This window comes from Staurois parvus, unplaced genomic scaffold (genome assembly GCF_062004578.1).
Source record: "Staurois parvus isolate SC_StPar_1 unplaced genomic scaffold, SC_StPar_1.0 ptg000078l, whole genome shotgun sequence".
Classification (NCBI taxonomy): Eukaryota; Metazoa; Chordata; class Amphibia; order Anura; family Ranidae; genus Staurois; species Staurois parvus.
Genome location: NW_028317874.1, coordinates 3,781,459 through 3,798,384, shown reverse-complemented (window position 1 = coordinate 3,798,384; position 16,926 = coordinate 3,781,459). Strand labels below are relative to the sequence as shown.

The 16,926-nt window shown below is 39.1% G+C and overlaps 1 protein-coding gene across 1 annotated transcript in view; it reads left to right on the top strand.

Moving 5' to 3' along the window:
• Positions 1 to 16,926, top strand: part of LOC149469230 (putative serine protease K12H4.7) — a 93,215-nt gene that overhangs the window by 56,300 nt on the left and 19,989 nt on the right. Inside the window, exon 7 of the mRNA XM_089669504.1 lies at positions 12,703 to 12,793. Coding sequence (XP_089525630.1) covers positions 12,703 to 12,793 — 91 coding nt within the window. The remainder of the gene's footprint in view (positions 1 to 12,702; positions 12,794 to 16,926) is intronic.

Sequence of the window (16,926 nt, the reverse complement as noted above, 5' to 3'; positions counted from 1 at the left end):
TGACTTTTATGGTCTGCTATGTACTGTGAGTGGGATGCAAAAGGCCTTTTAGGCTAGGCCATAGTCCTCTGATGTGAATATTAGTACACCTGGGAACTGGGAACAAGTGTGTCATCAACGAGTGTGCCAGACTGGGCAGAGCTATAAAAAAGCACCTTGATTAGACTAAAGGGAAAGGGAAATGGCTTACAAATTATGTGCTGGTTTTCTGCACCCAGATGACAACTACAGAATGCTGCTTAGTATGCCTGTGTGATTTTAGAAGTCACGGTCATCTTTGAAAGCTACAGTAAAATGCAAGAAAATATATTCCATGTGTAGACATTCCTTTATTCCTAAATATTCAAGCCTATGGCCTGGGATGTTGTGAATGGGCCTGAGGCTAGACGTTGGACACAATATGGTGAAGGGATTAATCTACCAACAGGTGGGTAGCTGTCCTCTGCAAGAAGAAGTAGGGTGGGAACACTATCGATTTGGCACTAACGCACTACCAATCATACTCTTCCTTACATGCGCCCAAGGATGAATGCAAGCAATGCAGACTTTTTGCAGTCGGGCATTTCTTTCAGTGGGAATACTGAGTTCAACATCAGTACCACTCGTTTTACAGGACTTACTACTATTCTCTTTTCATTGCAAGGTATCTAAATTACCAACTAAGCTCCTTTTTCTGTCTGCTAGAGAAAAATGTTTTGGTTGGCCATTGTTACAGAGGATGTGTAGTGTGGGTGGCCATGGCATTACTGTTGTTTTATCTATTTAGTGGAGATGCTTTTATTGGTAGGAAATATTCATTCCCTTACAATATGTTTGTTTTTTCTTCTTCTTTTATACTTTATTTTGATAGCTAGTAACAACTAAAAAATAATTCTGTTTTGGAACTATCAATTAACTTTTGGGGCCAGTTCACAGACTAAAAAGCGAATCAGCACTGTGGTAAAGACCTATAAATGAAAGATACTGCTGGGGAGCTGGCACCATAAGGCAGAAGATCATATCTTTTCTATCTTTACTAATAAGACAGAAGATCATATCTTTTCATATGGTCGCTCAGCCCTGTGCAGTAGTTTGCTTAAGCTGGCTGTAGATGGATTTATTTATTATTTATTACAGGTACTTGTATAGCACCTTCAATTTACGCAGCGCTTTACATATATATTGTACATTCACATTAGTCCCTATCCCTCAAGGGGCGTATAATCTAAGGTCCCTAACTCACATTCATACACATACTAGGGGCAATTTAGACAGGAGCCAATTAATCTACCAGCATGTCTTTGGAGTGTGGGTGGAAACCGGAGTACCCAGAGGAAACCCACGCAGGGACAGGGAGAACATGCAAACTCCAGGCAGGTGGTGCCGTGGTTGGGATTCGAACCCATGACCCTAGTACTGCCCGGCGGAAGTGCTAACCATTTAGCCACTGTGCTGCCCATATGATGGATAGAATTTAAAACGAAAATTCTTATGAAAAGTCTCAGGAAAATTCTAACAAAAATTTCTCAGGACATTTGAATGGCATTTGAAAGATTTTGTTTGCTTGTAACATTTGATTTTGAAATGAATGGACTTTACAGACTTAAATCCACATACACTGTAAGAAATGCATTCATATGAGACCAATTTCCACCCTCCTCCTGTAAATTTTCTTGTCACAGTGGTCAAAAATAAACACTGCGTTGACCCCCCTAATGATTAGAAAAGCGAACAAACTTTCTTAGAACGTTCTTTTCCTAAGAATGTTTTTTGAAATTCCACCCATCTATGGCCAGCTTTACTTAAATGTTTACATGTGGTGTGACAAACCTGGATCAAACCAGTCATTTGTCAAACCAGCTTGACAAATGACTGGTCAACCTCACACATGCGCGGTCACTAATACGTGACACTGATACGCTTAGCCTCACCCTGCACAATGATTTTCCAGCTTGCAGGACCACAATCTAAGTGTCAACAGACTGAGAGCGACTGTGACTGGATTTAGTTAACCAGATCCTTTCGTCCCTCTGGGTATACGTCATATGACGTCCTCCCAGGCACACTGTTTGTGCATGGCTCCGGGGGCACGCAGCATAGTGATCGGTGGTGAGTGAATCACAGATCAGGGTAAAGAGCCAAGGATGTGTCCAATCACATTTGATTACATGTAAACAAATGCCGATTATTGGCATTTCCTTTTCTCAGTGCTGTCACTGTCTGAGGAAAGGAAAGCCGATGACCGGCTTTCCTGTGACAGAGGATATTTACACTGATAATCAGTGCCATGATAGTCAATACAGCCTCATCAGTGCCAATAGTGTCCACCAGTGCAGCATATCAGTGTCCTTCAGTGCAACAGATCGATACCCATCAGTGCCACCTTATCAGTGAAGCCTCATCGATGCCCATCAGTGCAGCCTCATCAGTTCCCATCAGAGCAGCTTCATCAGCCTCGTCAGCGCACATCAGTGAAGTAGAAAATGTTATTTGCTAATTTTTATAACAGAAAAAAGGTGGTTTTTGTTTTCAAAATTTTTGTTTTTTTTTTGTTTAGCAAAAAAAAAAAAAACCCCAGTAGAGATTAAATACCACCAAAATAAAGCTCTATCTGTCTGAAAATGATAACATTTTATTTAGGTACAGTGTTTCATGACTGTGCAATTGTCATTTAAAATGCGACAGCGTTGGAGGCTGAACATTGGCCTCGGCAGGAAGGGGGTGAGAGTGCCCAGTATTGAAGCGGTTAACTAAGCAATTAACCCAGCCACCAGATAGCTTTGGGCCTATCAACCCTTTACAAAAATAGCAATGACAATTTTGAATCTAAATTAAAGGTTGGTACACAGGCACCACAGACATGTATATCCAGAGATTTACCATGTAGCAGAGCTCTTCAAGAGATAGCGATCTTTAAGTTTGTGTTAGGGCATTAGAGACACTTTTAACACTTTTTAAAATATTGGTTAATAATGAAAAGGTAAAAATGGTGCAAATAAAATATTTACAGGAAAAGGGTATTACAAAGAAACAAATAGACAACAATTCAACATAAAAATAAAAAGGAGTTGAGGGTGAGAATACTTAATGTCCAAATCAAGAAGCAAGATGGCTCTCATACGCCTTAACATTTTTTTCTTGGTGTGATGTTAATATGAGAGCTGTCAACTGTGGTTGAAGTCCTCTTTTCTGGAACTTAAGAGGGTGTTGACAGAAATGACTTGACCAATCATCCAGTCTACAGTGTGGCTGCTGAGATATCACTGTGGTTATTATTATTATTATACAGTATTTATAAAGCGCCAATAGTTCACTCAGCGCTGTACATTACAGAGGGTTATGGCCATGTCCAAGATACAGTTTTCTATAGGTATTAATATCTTTGAATACCGTCATGTTACAGTCTGTTAACTTGAATATTATTGTCCAGCATTACATTTCCTTTGGAATGGATATAAATATGACAGGTTTCAGATGTCTACATTACCTAGGAGGGATAATGCGTCTTGTTGGCTCTCCATCTTGTTTAAGGGGTGTTTGTGCTTAAAACAATACTATTTAATTGATGGAGATAAATATGGCCTTATTCTGGCTGTACGATTATTATTTAATGAGTTATGAAATACCCTGAAGTTACTGATTCTTCCAAGACAGAAATGTGTATTGCTAGAGATGTCAGCTAAGGTATTTATGATGGGGTGAGATGTGGCAGTTATCTGTTTTTGTTTTTCTGGGCTGCTCAAGTTTGCGAATTTGACAGTTTTATGAGGGCTTCTAGATTGAAGTGTGGATTCAGCTAATAGACTTGAGAGGGTCTGCATCTGTCCTCTCAAGGATCTGCTACAAAGGTTCTGGCATCAGATAACCGTTTGTGTATTGTATGAACTGAAGGAGGAGGGAGGGAGAAGGTCACTGCGGCTATGTCTTCTTATGACAAAAATGCATGGGTAACCTGGGACCCAAACAACATGGTTGCTGCATACAGCTTTCCATGTGCCCAATTTGTGTGACCATTACACATGGTATCCCCATACTCAGGAGGAGTAGCAGAATGTGTTTTGGGGTTTAATTCTAAGTATGCCTATGCTGTGTGTTATAAATATATTTCAATACAATATTGTATAAACCAAGACATTTTATTTTTTCCTGCATTTTCCAGAAACTTCCAGATTTTCCAGACTCACTGCATGCAGGCAACCCATAGAAAAAGAATAGGTATTCATCCGCTATATATATTTGCACAAGCAAATTTGACAGTAATGCAGGGATGGGTGCATAGACCTGGACGCAGAACCTATGCATTTGGGTCTGTGCCCCCCTTCCTGCATACCTGTCAAACTCAACTCTGCAGGTATGTTCGTACAGCCAGTGCATATCCATGTACCTTCTATGAGCTGCCTTAACACAGCTCAGTGATGATAAAAAAATTAAACTGCTCTGGCCCTTGCACAGGGTGGAATGAGCTGGTGAATCAGCCCTTATGGTCAGAGTGTGCATAGTAAAACTATTTTATGTATAGTATGCGTCGCCACCTCTCACTTAACAAAGCTTGGCCCAGGCAATGTGATAGGACACCACACACTGATGCTGATGTAAATGTTCACATATCTGTAAGTTGGGATTTTTCAACTGGGGTGAAAAGGGTTCTGACATGGCTTTAAAGACTCTTAAGTGTTAAGGAGTATGCAGAATGCATAGAACACAGGACAGCACTGGATTTCTGGCATGATCAACAGGTTTTTTTTTTGCATTGTTCCACAATCAAGCAGATAAAACACTTTAAATTATATATTTACCAGACCAAAATTAAACAAATAAGAGAAGTTCATTGTTAGGGATTTAACACACTTTAACAATTAATTATATAATTATATTCTAAACATACCCTGTATTTCTCTGAGTACTTTTCAAACCTCCATCTCAATTTCAATTTTCTATTGTATTTTTATTTCTTTTTTTGTTAATATCTAAACTGTACAACCCTCAAATAATATATAGGCAGCTGGTGTTGAGGAGCTGAATCTGCTAGCTCTGTACATGTTTTTCCACATATAATATGCCAGTGCTTCTAAGCCTGGAAGATGCCCTTTGTCAAGGTGAAATAAATAAGAGAATTTGCTTCTAGAAACTGAATCTGAGATTTTGGAGTCAGCACTGTAAGTTTTAATGCAAAAGTATCATTTCATGCCACCCTTCTCCATACCTAATTTGGAATATTTATGGAACACCCTCCAGTGTAGATAGGTGTTTTTTTTTTTGTTTTTTTTTGTTATAGTTAGATAGAAGCCTGGGTGTCAGTCAGCAAGGTTTCTTCATGTTAATGCTGGAGGGCTCTAGAGGTCAATTCTCTGATACCTCCCCCTGTTCTAGAGGCTTGGAGAGGTTTCTAGAAGCCAGAGGAGGGGGTGAGGAGGAGCTAACCTGCATTGATTCTGGCCAATCCCCAGGCAGGAGGCCTGGCATGGTGGCTAGGTCTGTCCTTAAATATGACAAAGCCTGGTCAGCAGGGGAGTTGGGTGGAGGATGGAGTGAAGACGTATTCCTGGTGTAGAGCCTGGGAGGTGGCCCCAGACAAAGGGGGGTCTCCCTACGGACAGGGAGCTGGAAAGAGGGACTTCCACTGTTCCACAATCTACGAGGAAGGACAGTTTGTCAGCAGAGTAAGAAGCCAGCACAGCATAATGCCTGAAAGCAGATTCACCTTTACAGCTACAGGAACAGGGCAGAGTGAGTACGTCTACACCCCCTGGGCCTACAGTGGAGAAGGTGCTGCATTTTTTTGTGTTTTCAGAATACCTTGCCTTGGGATAGTCTCATGACAGCCAGATGGATGAGGAGATTTTTATCTGGAGTCTGAAGAGGTTATTTTAAGGGGACCAAGTGCTCCTAGTAAAGACTGTATGTAGACTGCTTCCAAAGACAAGAACTGCTCCCGAAGGAGTAGAGAGTCCAGGATTTATTTTTTGTGCTTTTTGCTGAATCTTTGCCTTTTTGTACATACTGTAGGAAGTTGCCCTCAAAATTGTTTCAGTTCCATTGGGCATCCCATATACCCCTGGACTTCATCCAAAATATTAACCCTTAATAAAACAACAAAGAAAACAAACTTATGGACTGTTTGCTGACTTTGGATGCAAAAGTGGAAAATGCATGTTGCCTGGCTGTACAGAGCTTAAGGGAGAACCCAAAACTTAGCAGAGCTCAAGAGGGTAGTTCTACAGGTGTATTATCTCCAACACCTCTGATCCTAACTGCTTATGTAATGCCACTGGTGTTTTATACAGGAACTAACACATAATCTCTTAGATTATAAGCTCCAAGGAGCAGGGCCCTCCTAACCCTCTTGATTTGAACTGTATTGTTGCTGTATTGTCTCCCGTTATATTGTAAAGCGCTGAGCAAACTGTTGGCACTATATAAATCCTGTATAATAATAATAATAAACACTTTCTATAATGATGCTGCATTACAGATAGAATGTGTATCTCTAGGCCAAAAAGTTTTTTTTGTACTTCCCGCATAATTTGTTTCTTGGAATTGAGTAAGGGACGCAGGATTCATGAATAATTGGGTGATTATACGAGAGGATTTGGACACTGGAAAACATAACAAAAAGCTGTGAACCCCCCCCAGTATGTCCTAGTTTGTAGAAAAGCATTGCTATGAGTAGGCTCACAGGCTTGGAGGGGGGTGGCACCTGTGTTCCTTATTAAACTCCAGTGAATGGATTTTACATGAAATACAAAAATACTTTTTTCTTTTTGATTGAGGGACACAGGATTCAGAGACATTGAAGTTGTCTAAAGCAGTCCAACTGAGAAGTGGGCAACAGTAACCAAATACTAACAAGCCCAGGGAAATGGGGGCAGCCTGCAGCTCAAGGAGCAGCCTGAAGGACCAAAAGCTAGCGTCAGATGGGCCTTAACATCTACTAAATAAAACTTAGAAAACATTGCTAGTAAAACAGGTAAATGTTTCCCAGTAGTGAAAAGACATCCATGCTCATAGGACACTACCACATAGCTGAGTTATCCTGGAAGTGGGGGTGGGTGGTTATATTAGACCCATCACTGTGTTTGTTTGTTTTGTTTTTTTTTTTGCTTTCTTTGGTTCTTTTTTGCTAGTGTGCAAATCCTCCTGTAGGCATCAGTATTATACAATGTGTCTCTTAATCCGGTGTCCATGAATGAAATAATGAAAATAAATGTATTTCATTGTCCTAATTTTTCTCCGTCCACTCGTGCTTAGGTTTCCATGACCCACTTTGCTCTTCATTAGAACATATGCACAGTTGTGTTTATTTGTACATGAGAAATCAAACCTTGAGAAGTTCTCTCTCTGGCTTCAACTTCCAGCTGTGTGCTACTGCTTCCATCACATCCTACTGATTTGCCTGCCTATAACATGAGCCTCCATGTGTTTGTCATTACCAGTGTTATTTCAGTTGTGGTAAAAGGAAGTGATATGTGCCAAAAATATACTATAAAGAAAAGTTCTCAGACATCCAATTGTTACATTATTACATATGTTGCCACACTCAAAGTTACATGACTGAGAAAAAAAGAATATACTTTTTCCTTAAAACTTCAGTATTTATAACTCAATTTTTCAAACGTGGGGTTGTTTTCAGTAAATATGTGGCTGTAAAATAAACTAAGAGGCTGATTTAAGAGCGACTAAACAAAAATTGAAGAAGCTGTAGTAATTTGATTAATTGCTAATATTCCACAATCTGTGTGTATGTGTTCCCATAGTTATAGACAAAGATATTAGACTTTAAGGGCCCATTCACAGATTATGTGTTGAACTGCATTGGACAGCTTTGCTCCAGTGTTATGTCTCCCTACTTATTTCCTCCATTCTCCAGCCTAAGATGCCAGAGCCCTTCATTGGCTGTTTTTGGCTAAATTGCCAACTAAGCTTCTTATTTCTTTCTGCAGAAGAAATTGTTTTGGTTGGCCATTGTTACAGCGGATGTGTAGTGTGGGTGGCTATGGCCTTTTGGCAGTTGTTTTATCTATTAAGTAAATATGCTGTTATTGGTAGAAAACATTCATTCTCTTACATGATGTTTTGGGGTTTTTTTTCCTTCTTCCTTTTTATAGTTTATTTTGTTATTTTGCTAGCTAGCAACAACTCCCAAATAGAATTATTCTTTATCAATTAACTTTTGGAGCCAGTTCACAGTCTAAAGTGAACCTGCACTGTGGTAAAGACCTAAAGTAGCCTGAAGATCATATTCATATAGGTGCTCAGTCCTGTGCAGTGGCCAGAGCAGTTTGCTTAAAGTGGTTCTAAAGCCTTAATGTTTTTGCATTATAGTGTTATGCATTATACAAAAAGTCTTTAAAAAAATTCATATTCTTAAAATGTTTCAAATGTTCTGAGAATTTGGTTTCCTTTTAACATTTAATGTTGGAATGAAAGGACTTTACTGAATGAAAACCACATACACTGTTAGAAACTCCATCAAATGTTTTTGTCACTGCAGTTGAAAACAAATGCTGTATTGACCCACTAATGATTAGAAAAATGAACTTTTTTAGAACAATTTTTTCCCAAGAATTTTCATGCAAAATTCTATCTATCTATAGCCATCTTTGCCTAGATGTGTAATTTATGTCGCTTGAAAGCCCAAAGGTGCTCCTTGGATTTTAGGCCTTTCTATACAGCTAGGCTCTGAAAAGTCACACACATGATATCCCCATACTCAGAAGGAGTAGCAGAATGTGTTTGGGGTGTAATTCTAAGTATGTGTATGCTATCATCTGATCTTTTGTATCTGAACCTGCCTGCTGTGAGCAATCTCTCCTCTGTGACTTAATATAGACCCAACATTCTTTCCTACAAGTTATAATTGTGCTCAAAAGTTTGCATACCCTTGGAGAATTGGTAATCTACAGTATGTACCTTTTTTTAGAGAAAACATGAGTGAGCAGGCAAAACACATTTTTTTTTTTCTTAAGGGATTTGTATTCAACTGTAGGTCATAACGGAATGGCACAATCATAAAACAAAACATGCGACAAGTAAATGAAATGACCCCTGTTTAAAAGTATGCATGCCCTTAGTTCCTAATACTGTGTATTGCCCCCTTTAGCATCAATTACAGCATGCAATCTTTTGTAATAGTTGTCTATGAGGCCCCAAATTCTTGCAGGTGGTATAGCTGCCCAATCATCTTCGCAACATGCCTCCAGGTCATGCAAAGTCTTTGGTGGTCTTGTATGAACCACGTTTGAGACCTCCCCAGACTGGTGCGATGATAGTAAAGTTAGGAGACTGTGATGGTTACTCCAGAACCTTCACCTTTTTCTGCTGTAACCACTGGAGGGTCAACCTGGCCTTATGCTTAGGGTCGTTGTAATGCTGGAAAGTCCAAAAGCATCCCATGCACAGCTTTCATGCAGAAGAATGCAAATTGTTTGCCAGTATTTTTTGACAACATGCTGCATTCATCTTGCCATAAATTTTCACAAGATTCCCTATGCCTTTAGAGCTTACACCCCCCCCCCCCCCAAACAGTGAGCCACCACCAAGCTTCACAGTGGGGATGGTATCCTTGTTGCTATAGGTCTTGTTGACCCCTCTCCAAACATAATTATGGTTGTGACAATAAAGCTGGATTTTGGTCTCATCACTCGAGATTACAGTGTGCCAGAAGCTGGGAGGTCTTTTAAAATGTAAGTGTTTTATCTTCCCAGTATGTGCTTGTTTACAATTTACAGAAAACTAAATACTTTTATGGTCACCGCTACCCAAATTATATATGAAAATTTGTATTAAAAGTACCATTGCTTGAGATTAATGGGTAAAAAAGAGCATAAATGCTAGTAGGAGTTTCCATAAACATTACTATAAAATTTGTCTGGTAATAAGTTTATACGTGTCACCATTTTACTGTTCCAGCAGAGCCATTACACAGATTAATTTTGGGATTTTCCCCAATTATTTTTCCCTTTTTTATTAACACTTCCCTAGCCCTTGCAGCCCTCTTTTTCTACATAAGGAGCTTCTATCTCTTTATTAGCACCGGGGATGGGGGGGGACTGTAAAGAAAAACTCCAATAAATAACTTTGCAGCATGCACATCAACATGTAATTCCACCCACATGCCCCAGTACCATTACACGCTCCATCATCAAGTTCCTTTTTCAAACTCCCTTTTTTAGATGACTTCTCACATAGAGACAGATGCCACTACCTTTTCAGCAATAATAAATGATAGTGCTGTTTGCGCACCAAAGCTTCCAACTCTCTTATTTTTCTTGGCAGACTTCTGGCGTTGGTGAACAAACACTTTAATCTATTGTTGCACAATGCACTTGTATTACCATGTCTTTTTGTAGTGCAAATAGTACTGTATTTGTCAATGTTTATTCGTAACATGGGAATCTCCTTACCACTTGCCAAAGTCCCAACATAGACTAAGACAGCTGGATCATGCCCAGTCCGCCCCAGTAATTTGGCAACCTGGTCCACAGGATAAGGTAAAAATGTCAATCCCAGTGTTTTACTTCAACATTTGCAGTATGTTTCCTCATTTATTATAATAAAGCAACTACTACTTCAAATTTTTGTTTAGTGAAGGGATGAGATGATGTAAATTTATGATTAATGGAGACCTACATGCTGTATCAGGCATAATAGGCATAGAATTTATTGAGACTGATGGTTAATACATCTAGCATTCCTTCTGGATGGCAATGGGTCAGATGTAATGGCACAGGGAGACACTTTTCTGTACTCCCTACACAAAGCATAAACAAAACAAGCTCATTCCCAGAGATGCAGTTCTATTCTCTAAATCATATTTGTATGTAGCACTACCCCCTTATGAATAGCTAGAAATTTGGGTCCCCCTATGGTCCTGCACAGGCAACACGCATTTCCTTCCAGCCTTGCACTTCAGAGACAGTAAACAGTCCTTGAGCTTGTTTTTTGTGGATTTTATTAAGCGATTTGAATGGGGATGAGGGGTACCTGGGAGGCCCAAGGAACTGTTAAAGTGTTACTAAACCCAGGACCCTGCATTCACTGTATTTGGTCTCCCACAGTACACAGAACATGCAAATGCAATTATTTTAGTAAATATAAACTGCCCTAACTTATCAGCAGTTAGGGCAGTCTTGTGACTTCAGCTTAGCACTGGTTAAAGCTTGTAGGAAGAGTTTTCTTTCTGCTCTAGGAGGATGCAAAACCCCTGGCCTTTGTCTGGGCAGTGCTAATTGGTCCTGTACTGATCACATTCACTCTCCCAAGAAAAAAAAAAACCTCTCTAAATTTGCACACTAAACTGAGCATGCGCTTAAGGGCTATGGGTTCAGTCTGTCTTATCAGCATGGACATTTGAATAAGAGGAGGGGCACAGAAGTCAGGATCAAACAGCCTTTTTACACAATGCAGAGGATTAACCCCTTAGGTTCCACAGTGAGTATAACAAGCATGCTTTACTGCATATACAGACTGAATTTACTGTTGTGGGTTTAGTAACACTTTAAACTGAGGACAACTTTCTGGAATTATGTACAGGTGCACAGAAGGGTTTCTCTTCATTGGAGAGCTCTCCAGCCTCTCCTAGTGTACTACCCTAAACCAAAGATAGGTCTCCTCTGTCCAGCTGTCTAGAGGAATCCCTGAACAAGGGGATTTAGAACCTGCTGTTTTGAAAACAGTCCATCTGGGGCTAGTCAGGTTTACCACCCAAATTTCTTCTCCCCTACTCCAGTCCAGGGGGTGTGGAAGTACCCACTGTCCCTCTGCTGTAGGCCGGTAGCTGCTTTCAGGCCTTCTGCTGGGCTGACTCCTTACTTGGCTCCAATGATGGTCCTCACTCAGGGAGCCAGTGAAATTCAGCTTTCCCTCTTTCAGGTCCTTCTTGGAGACCGGCCCCTTTCCTTGGCCACCTCCCAGGCTCTTCACTGCAGCTCCTGCTCTCACATGTTTCACCCAAACTTTCCTGCTATTGAGATGGCTCAGTCAGTCTTAAGGGCTGTCCTGACCCCATGCCAAGCCTCCTGCTTGGGGATTGGCCAGGATCACCTAAGAGGGTAGAGCAGCACCTCCTCACCCCTGACCACTGAGTTCTAGAGACTTCACCAAGTCTCTAGATCAGGGGGAGGTATCAGTGAGCTAATCTGCAGAGCCTCTCAGCTCTGACCCAATGTTGACCACTTCTGACTATTTCTACCGGCTGCTATTTAGCCTCCTAACTAAACAAAATGATTAACTAGCTCCCCCTAGCTAACTAGGAGGGTGCTACATGTATAACCTATATACTGCTGTGATAACAATCTTTTACCTATCTGAAAGGGTTTAACCCTCTGACAAGTTTCTGGGGTCTATATTTATTATCCCATACTTCCATATACTACATATATATCTTATGCATCTCAACATTGTATCTTGGACTGAATCCGTTTATGGAGACAATTTGTACTGCTACTTTTTGTTTTTATTTTGCCCTCTCTTTTGCATCCTTTTTTTTTTTTTCCTGTTTTTTTGTTATTGTATTTTGGCCTATGTTTTTCAGGCCTACCTGTAAATTTATAAAATTAAACTCTTTCAATAAAAGAATATCTGATATAAGCAAAATTGGCTAATGGCCTCTGAATTGTCAGAGAAGTAAAATCAATAATTATATTACCAAACAGTGCAACGTAAATGTGATACTAGAATCATAGGCAATATAAATATGTTTTATTTGTCAACTTTTTTTTCTAGGCAGACAATGGATGTACCAAACCTGTACAGAATTTGGATATTTCCAGTCTTCAGATTCCACTTCACAGCCATTCTCTGGTTTTCCATTAAGGTAAACTGTATACCCTTCATATCACTGTATCCCTTGTGAGCTGCTATATGCTGTAATACAAGTGCCCAATTTGTCACCAATCTAAAAAAGTAGATGCTCAAACATCAGTACTGTGTTCAAGAGGCCTTATTATTTTTTTTTTAATGTACTTTCAGGTACTTCTTTTGTGCGTATTCATGCACATATTTGTGCACATGTGCATGTATTTGCGTGCATATGTGCTTTTGTGCATTTGCAGGAACAATATAGTCTTAGGGAAAATCCATTAATATTTATGCTCATATGCGCATATTTGCGTGCCTGCGGCGTAAATTACTGACCAAAAATGCAGATTTTCCTAACTTTGTAAATAATGGGCTACATTTTACCTCAGTAAAAAAACACTGTACTGAGTGTTTTCATCCCGCAGTGTGCAAGAGGCCTAATAGTGTTATAATAAAGCTGTGTGTAGTGCTGTACACCAAATTGCTAAATCTGAGTGCACAACAAGAAAAGAAAATGAACAAAACAACATGGACAAAAAAGATAAACCATCAGCTAAGCACTATGAATGGCTCTCATACATATCAGACACTAGGTAACAAACTATATACCCTTGTCACTGGGTTTGTTTGTCCTAGTAGAGGAGCCCCTAAATAATATGATCCATTCTTCACTAAGAGTTACGATTATGATCATGAAGAGATTGGAAGAAAAGGTAACCTATGCAGATGACACTGTACTTTGCTGACATTATATAGCCTCATCCTAACAAGCTGTGCTATAATGTTTTGATGCCTTTCAGGATGTTTTGGGCTTTGGCACCATTTGAAATTAGTCTTTAATTTTCCTGATCAGGCCAGAAGCATAGGCTGCATGTATATTATATCTCACCTAAGTGGGTTTGACAGTTCAAATATTTGTGAGTGGTAATCTCTTCTGATGTATCCCTTTACCTGGATCTTAATCTCAGACAAGTTGTTATATTATTTTCACATTGGTGTGCTTCATCGAATTCTCTGCCATTTATTATTAGTTGAGTAAATATCAAGAGTCTTTTTGCTGGATTCAGGAATATTCCCATCAGGATGACACAGGGATTCTTTTGCTAAATATAATTTTTGTCTATTTATCTGAGCAGGAAAGATCCTATGTCTTACACTGACATTAGTACTTCCCTCTGGGTGGTGGGATAGACCCTCTTTAGCCATTTGCTGCCCACCCTATGGCCGAATGGCGGCCGGCAAATGTCATCAGCGTTCCGGGTAGACGCCATATGGCGTCCTCCCGCACATGCACAGATTGCGCTCCTGCAGAGCCGCGCGATCTGTCACCAGCTGTGTACCTTGGACACGGCCGATGACAGATCTGAGTATTGGCCCCCGTTGCAGGTACCATGTGACCTGCTGTGACCAATCACAGCAGGTCACATGACAGTTGTACACAATGGATGGCTTCATTCATGCCATCCATTGTATACTAGTGTCTAGTTGTGAATGGTCACAGCTAATCACACGCACATGTCATGTGATTAGCTGTGGCCAAATCACAGCTAAGCACAAAAAAAAAACAAAAAAAAAAAACCTTGAATGTCATTCAGGTAAATGCTTGCTTATAGCAAAGTAATTCTTTGCTATAAGCAAATTGTGTAAAAAAAAAAAAAAAAAATACTGATCACTTCCCCAAAGTAGTACAATGTTACTTTGGTAACATTGTACTACTTTGGTCATAGTGAAATATGAAAAAAAATCTTAAAAAAAGAAATGTAATAAAAAATAATTAAAAAAATATATATATATATTATTTTTTTCATACTGTCACCAGTCAGTGTCCCTGATCACCGCCATGCCAGTTATATGATGACGCTGTACTGCACTGGTGACAATATGTAAAAAAAAAAAAAAGTGAAACAAATTTTTATAATTTTTTCATTTTCCGAAAAATTATGACAAAAAAATACAACTTCAAAAAACTCGTCATGCCTCTTATGAAGTACGTAGGACTGTCTACTTTGCAAAAAGGGGTCATTTGGGGGATATCTGTACTGTTCTGACATTCTTGGATCTCAAGAAATTAGATTGGCTGTCAGTACTTCAGGTTTGATCAATATTCAGATCTATACCATACTTTGTGAACTTTATAACTTTCCTACAAACTAAAAAATACATCCTAATTTGGGTTATTTTCACCAAAGACATGTAGCAGAATACATTTTGGCCTAAATTTATGAAGAACAATTATTTATTTGCAAACTTTTATAACAGAAACAAAGAAAAACGTGTTTTTTTTTCTCAAAATTTTTGGTCTTTTTTTGGTAATTTTAAATTTAATTTAAAAATAAAAACCCCGGCAGTGATTAAATACCACCAAAAGAAAGCTCTAGTTGTGTGAAGAAAATGATAAAATTTTAGTTTGGGTACAATGTTGTATGACCGCGCAATTGTCATTTAAAGTGTGAGAGCGCTGAAACCTGAAAACTGGCCTGGGCAGGAAGGTGTAAAATTGCCCAGTATTGAATTGGTTAACTTCCAAGCTTATTATTGGGCAGCCATGAGAGCTATTTTATGGTGGTGGTTTACTTCTAATCCTGGATGGTTTTTGACGCCCCTTTTTGGGGCTCCCATGCTGCTTCAAGTAACTAATACTTAGGATACCTGCCTCTGCACCAACCTTTTTATACCTCCAATTTTCGACACCCTAAAATGTAGTTTGGAAGCATTTATTAATTCCATACTCCATATGGAGCAATCCAAACCTAAGCTCTCTGCAATCCCTGATCTGTAGATATGAACCAACTGTGGTAGCAACATCATTGGATACATTGTTCACAAGGCAAGAATGATAGTTCTATTTGACACAAAAGATAATTGCCTAAATCTAGACCAGTGGTGGGCAACCTTTTTTTTCAACTGAGCCAAATCTCGCCAAAACCATGATTGAAATTTATTTTGAGAGCCACATTTTTAAAACTGAAAATACATCTCCCATATAGTAATTCATCCCCCATAGTAATTCATCCCCCATATAGTAATTCATCCCCCATCGTAATTCATCCCCCATAGTAATTCATCCCCCATATAGTAATTCATCCCCCATAGTAATTCATCCCCCATATAGTAATTCATCCCCCATATAGTAATTCATCCCCCATAGTAATTCATCCCCCATATAGTAATTCATCCCCCATAGTAATTCATCCCCCATATAGTAATTCATCCCCCATAGCAATTCATCCCCCATATAGTAATTCATCCCCCATATAGTAATTCATCCCCCGTATAGTATTTCATCCCTCGTATAGTATTTCATCCCCCGTATAGTATTTCATCCCCCATATAGTATTTCATCCCTCATATAGTATTTCATCCCCCATATAGTATTTCATCCCTCATATAGTATTTCATCCCTCATATAGTATTTCATCCCCCCATATAGTATTTCATCCCTCATATAGTAATTCATCCCTCATATAGTATTTCATCCCTCATATAGTATTTCATCCCCCCATATAGTATTTCATCCCTCATATAGTATTTCATCCCTCATATAGTATTTCATCCCCCCATATAGTAATTCATCCCTCATATAGTATTTCATCCCTCATATAGTATTTCATCCCCCCATATAGTATTTCATCCCTCATATAGTAATTCATCCCTCATATAGTATTTCATCCCTCATATAGTATTTCATCCCCCCATATAGTATTTCATCCCTCATATAGTATTTCATCCCTCATATAGTATTTCATCCCCCCATATAGTAATTCATCCCTCATATAGTATTTCATCCCTCATATAGTATTTCATCCCCCCATATAGTAATTCATCCCTCATATAGTATTTCATCCCTCATATAGTATTTCATCCCCCCATATAGTAATTCATCCCTCATATAGTATTTCATCCCTCATATAGTATTTCATCCCTCATATAGTAATTCATCCCTCATATAGTATTTCATCCCTCATATAGTATTTCATCCCTCATATAGTATTTCATCCCCCCATATAGTAATTCATCCCTCATATAGTATTTCATCCCTCATATAGTATTTCATCCCCCCATATAGTATTTCATCCCTCATATAGTATTTCATCCCTCATATAGTAATTCATCCCTCATATAGTATTTCATCCCTCATATAGTATTTCA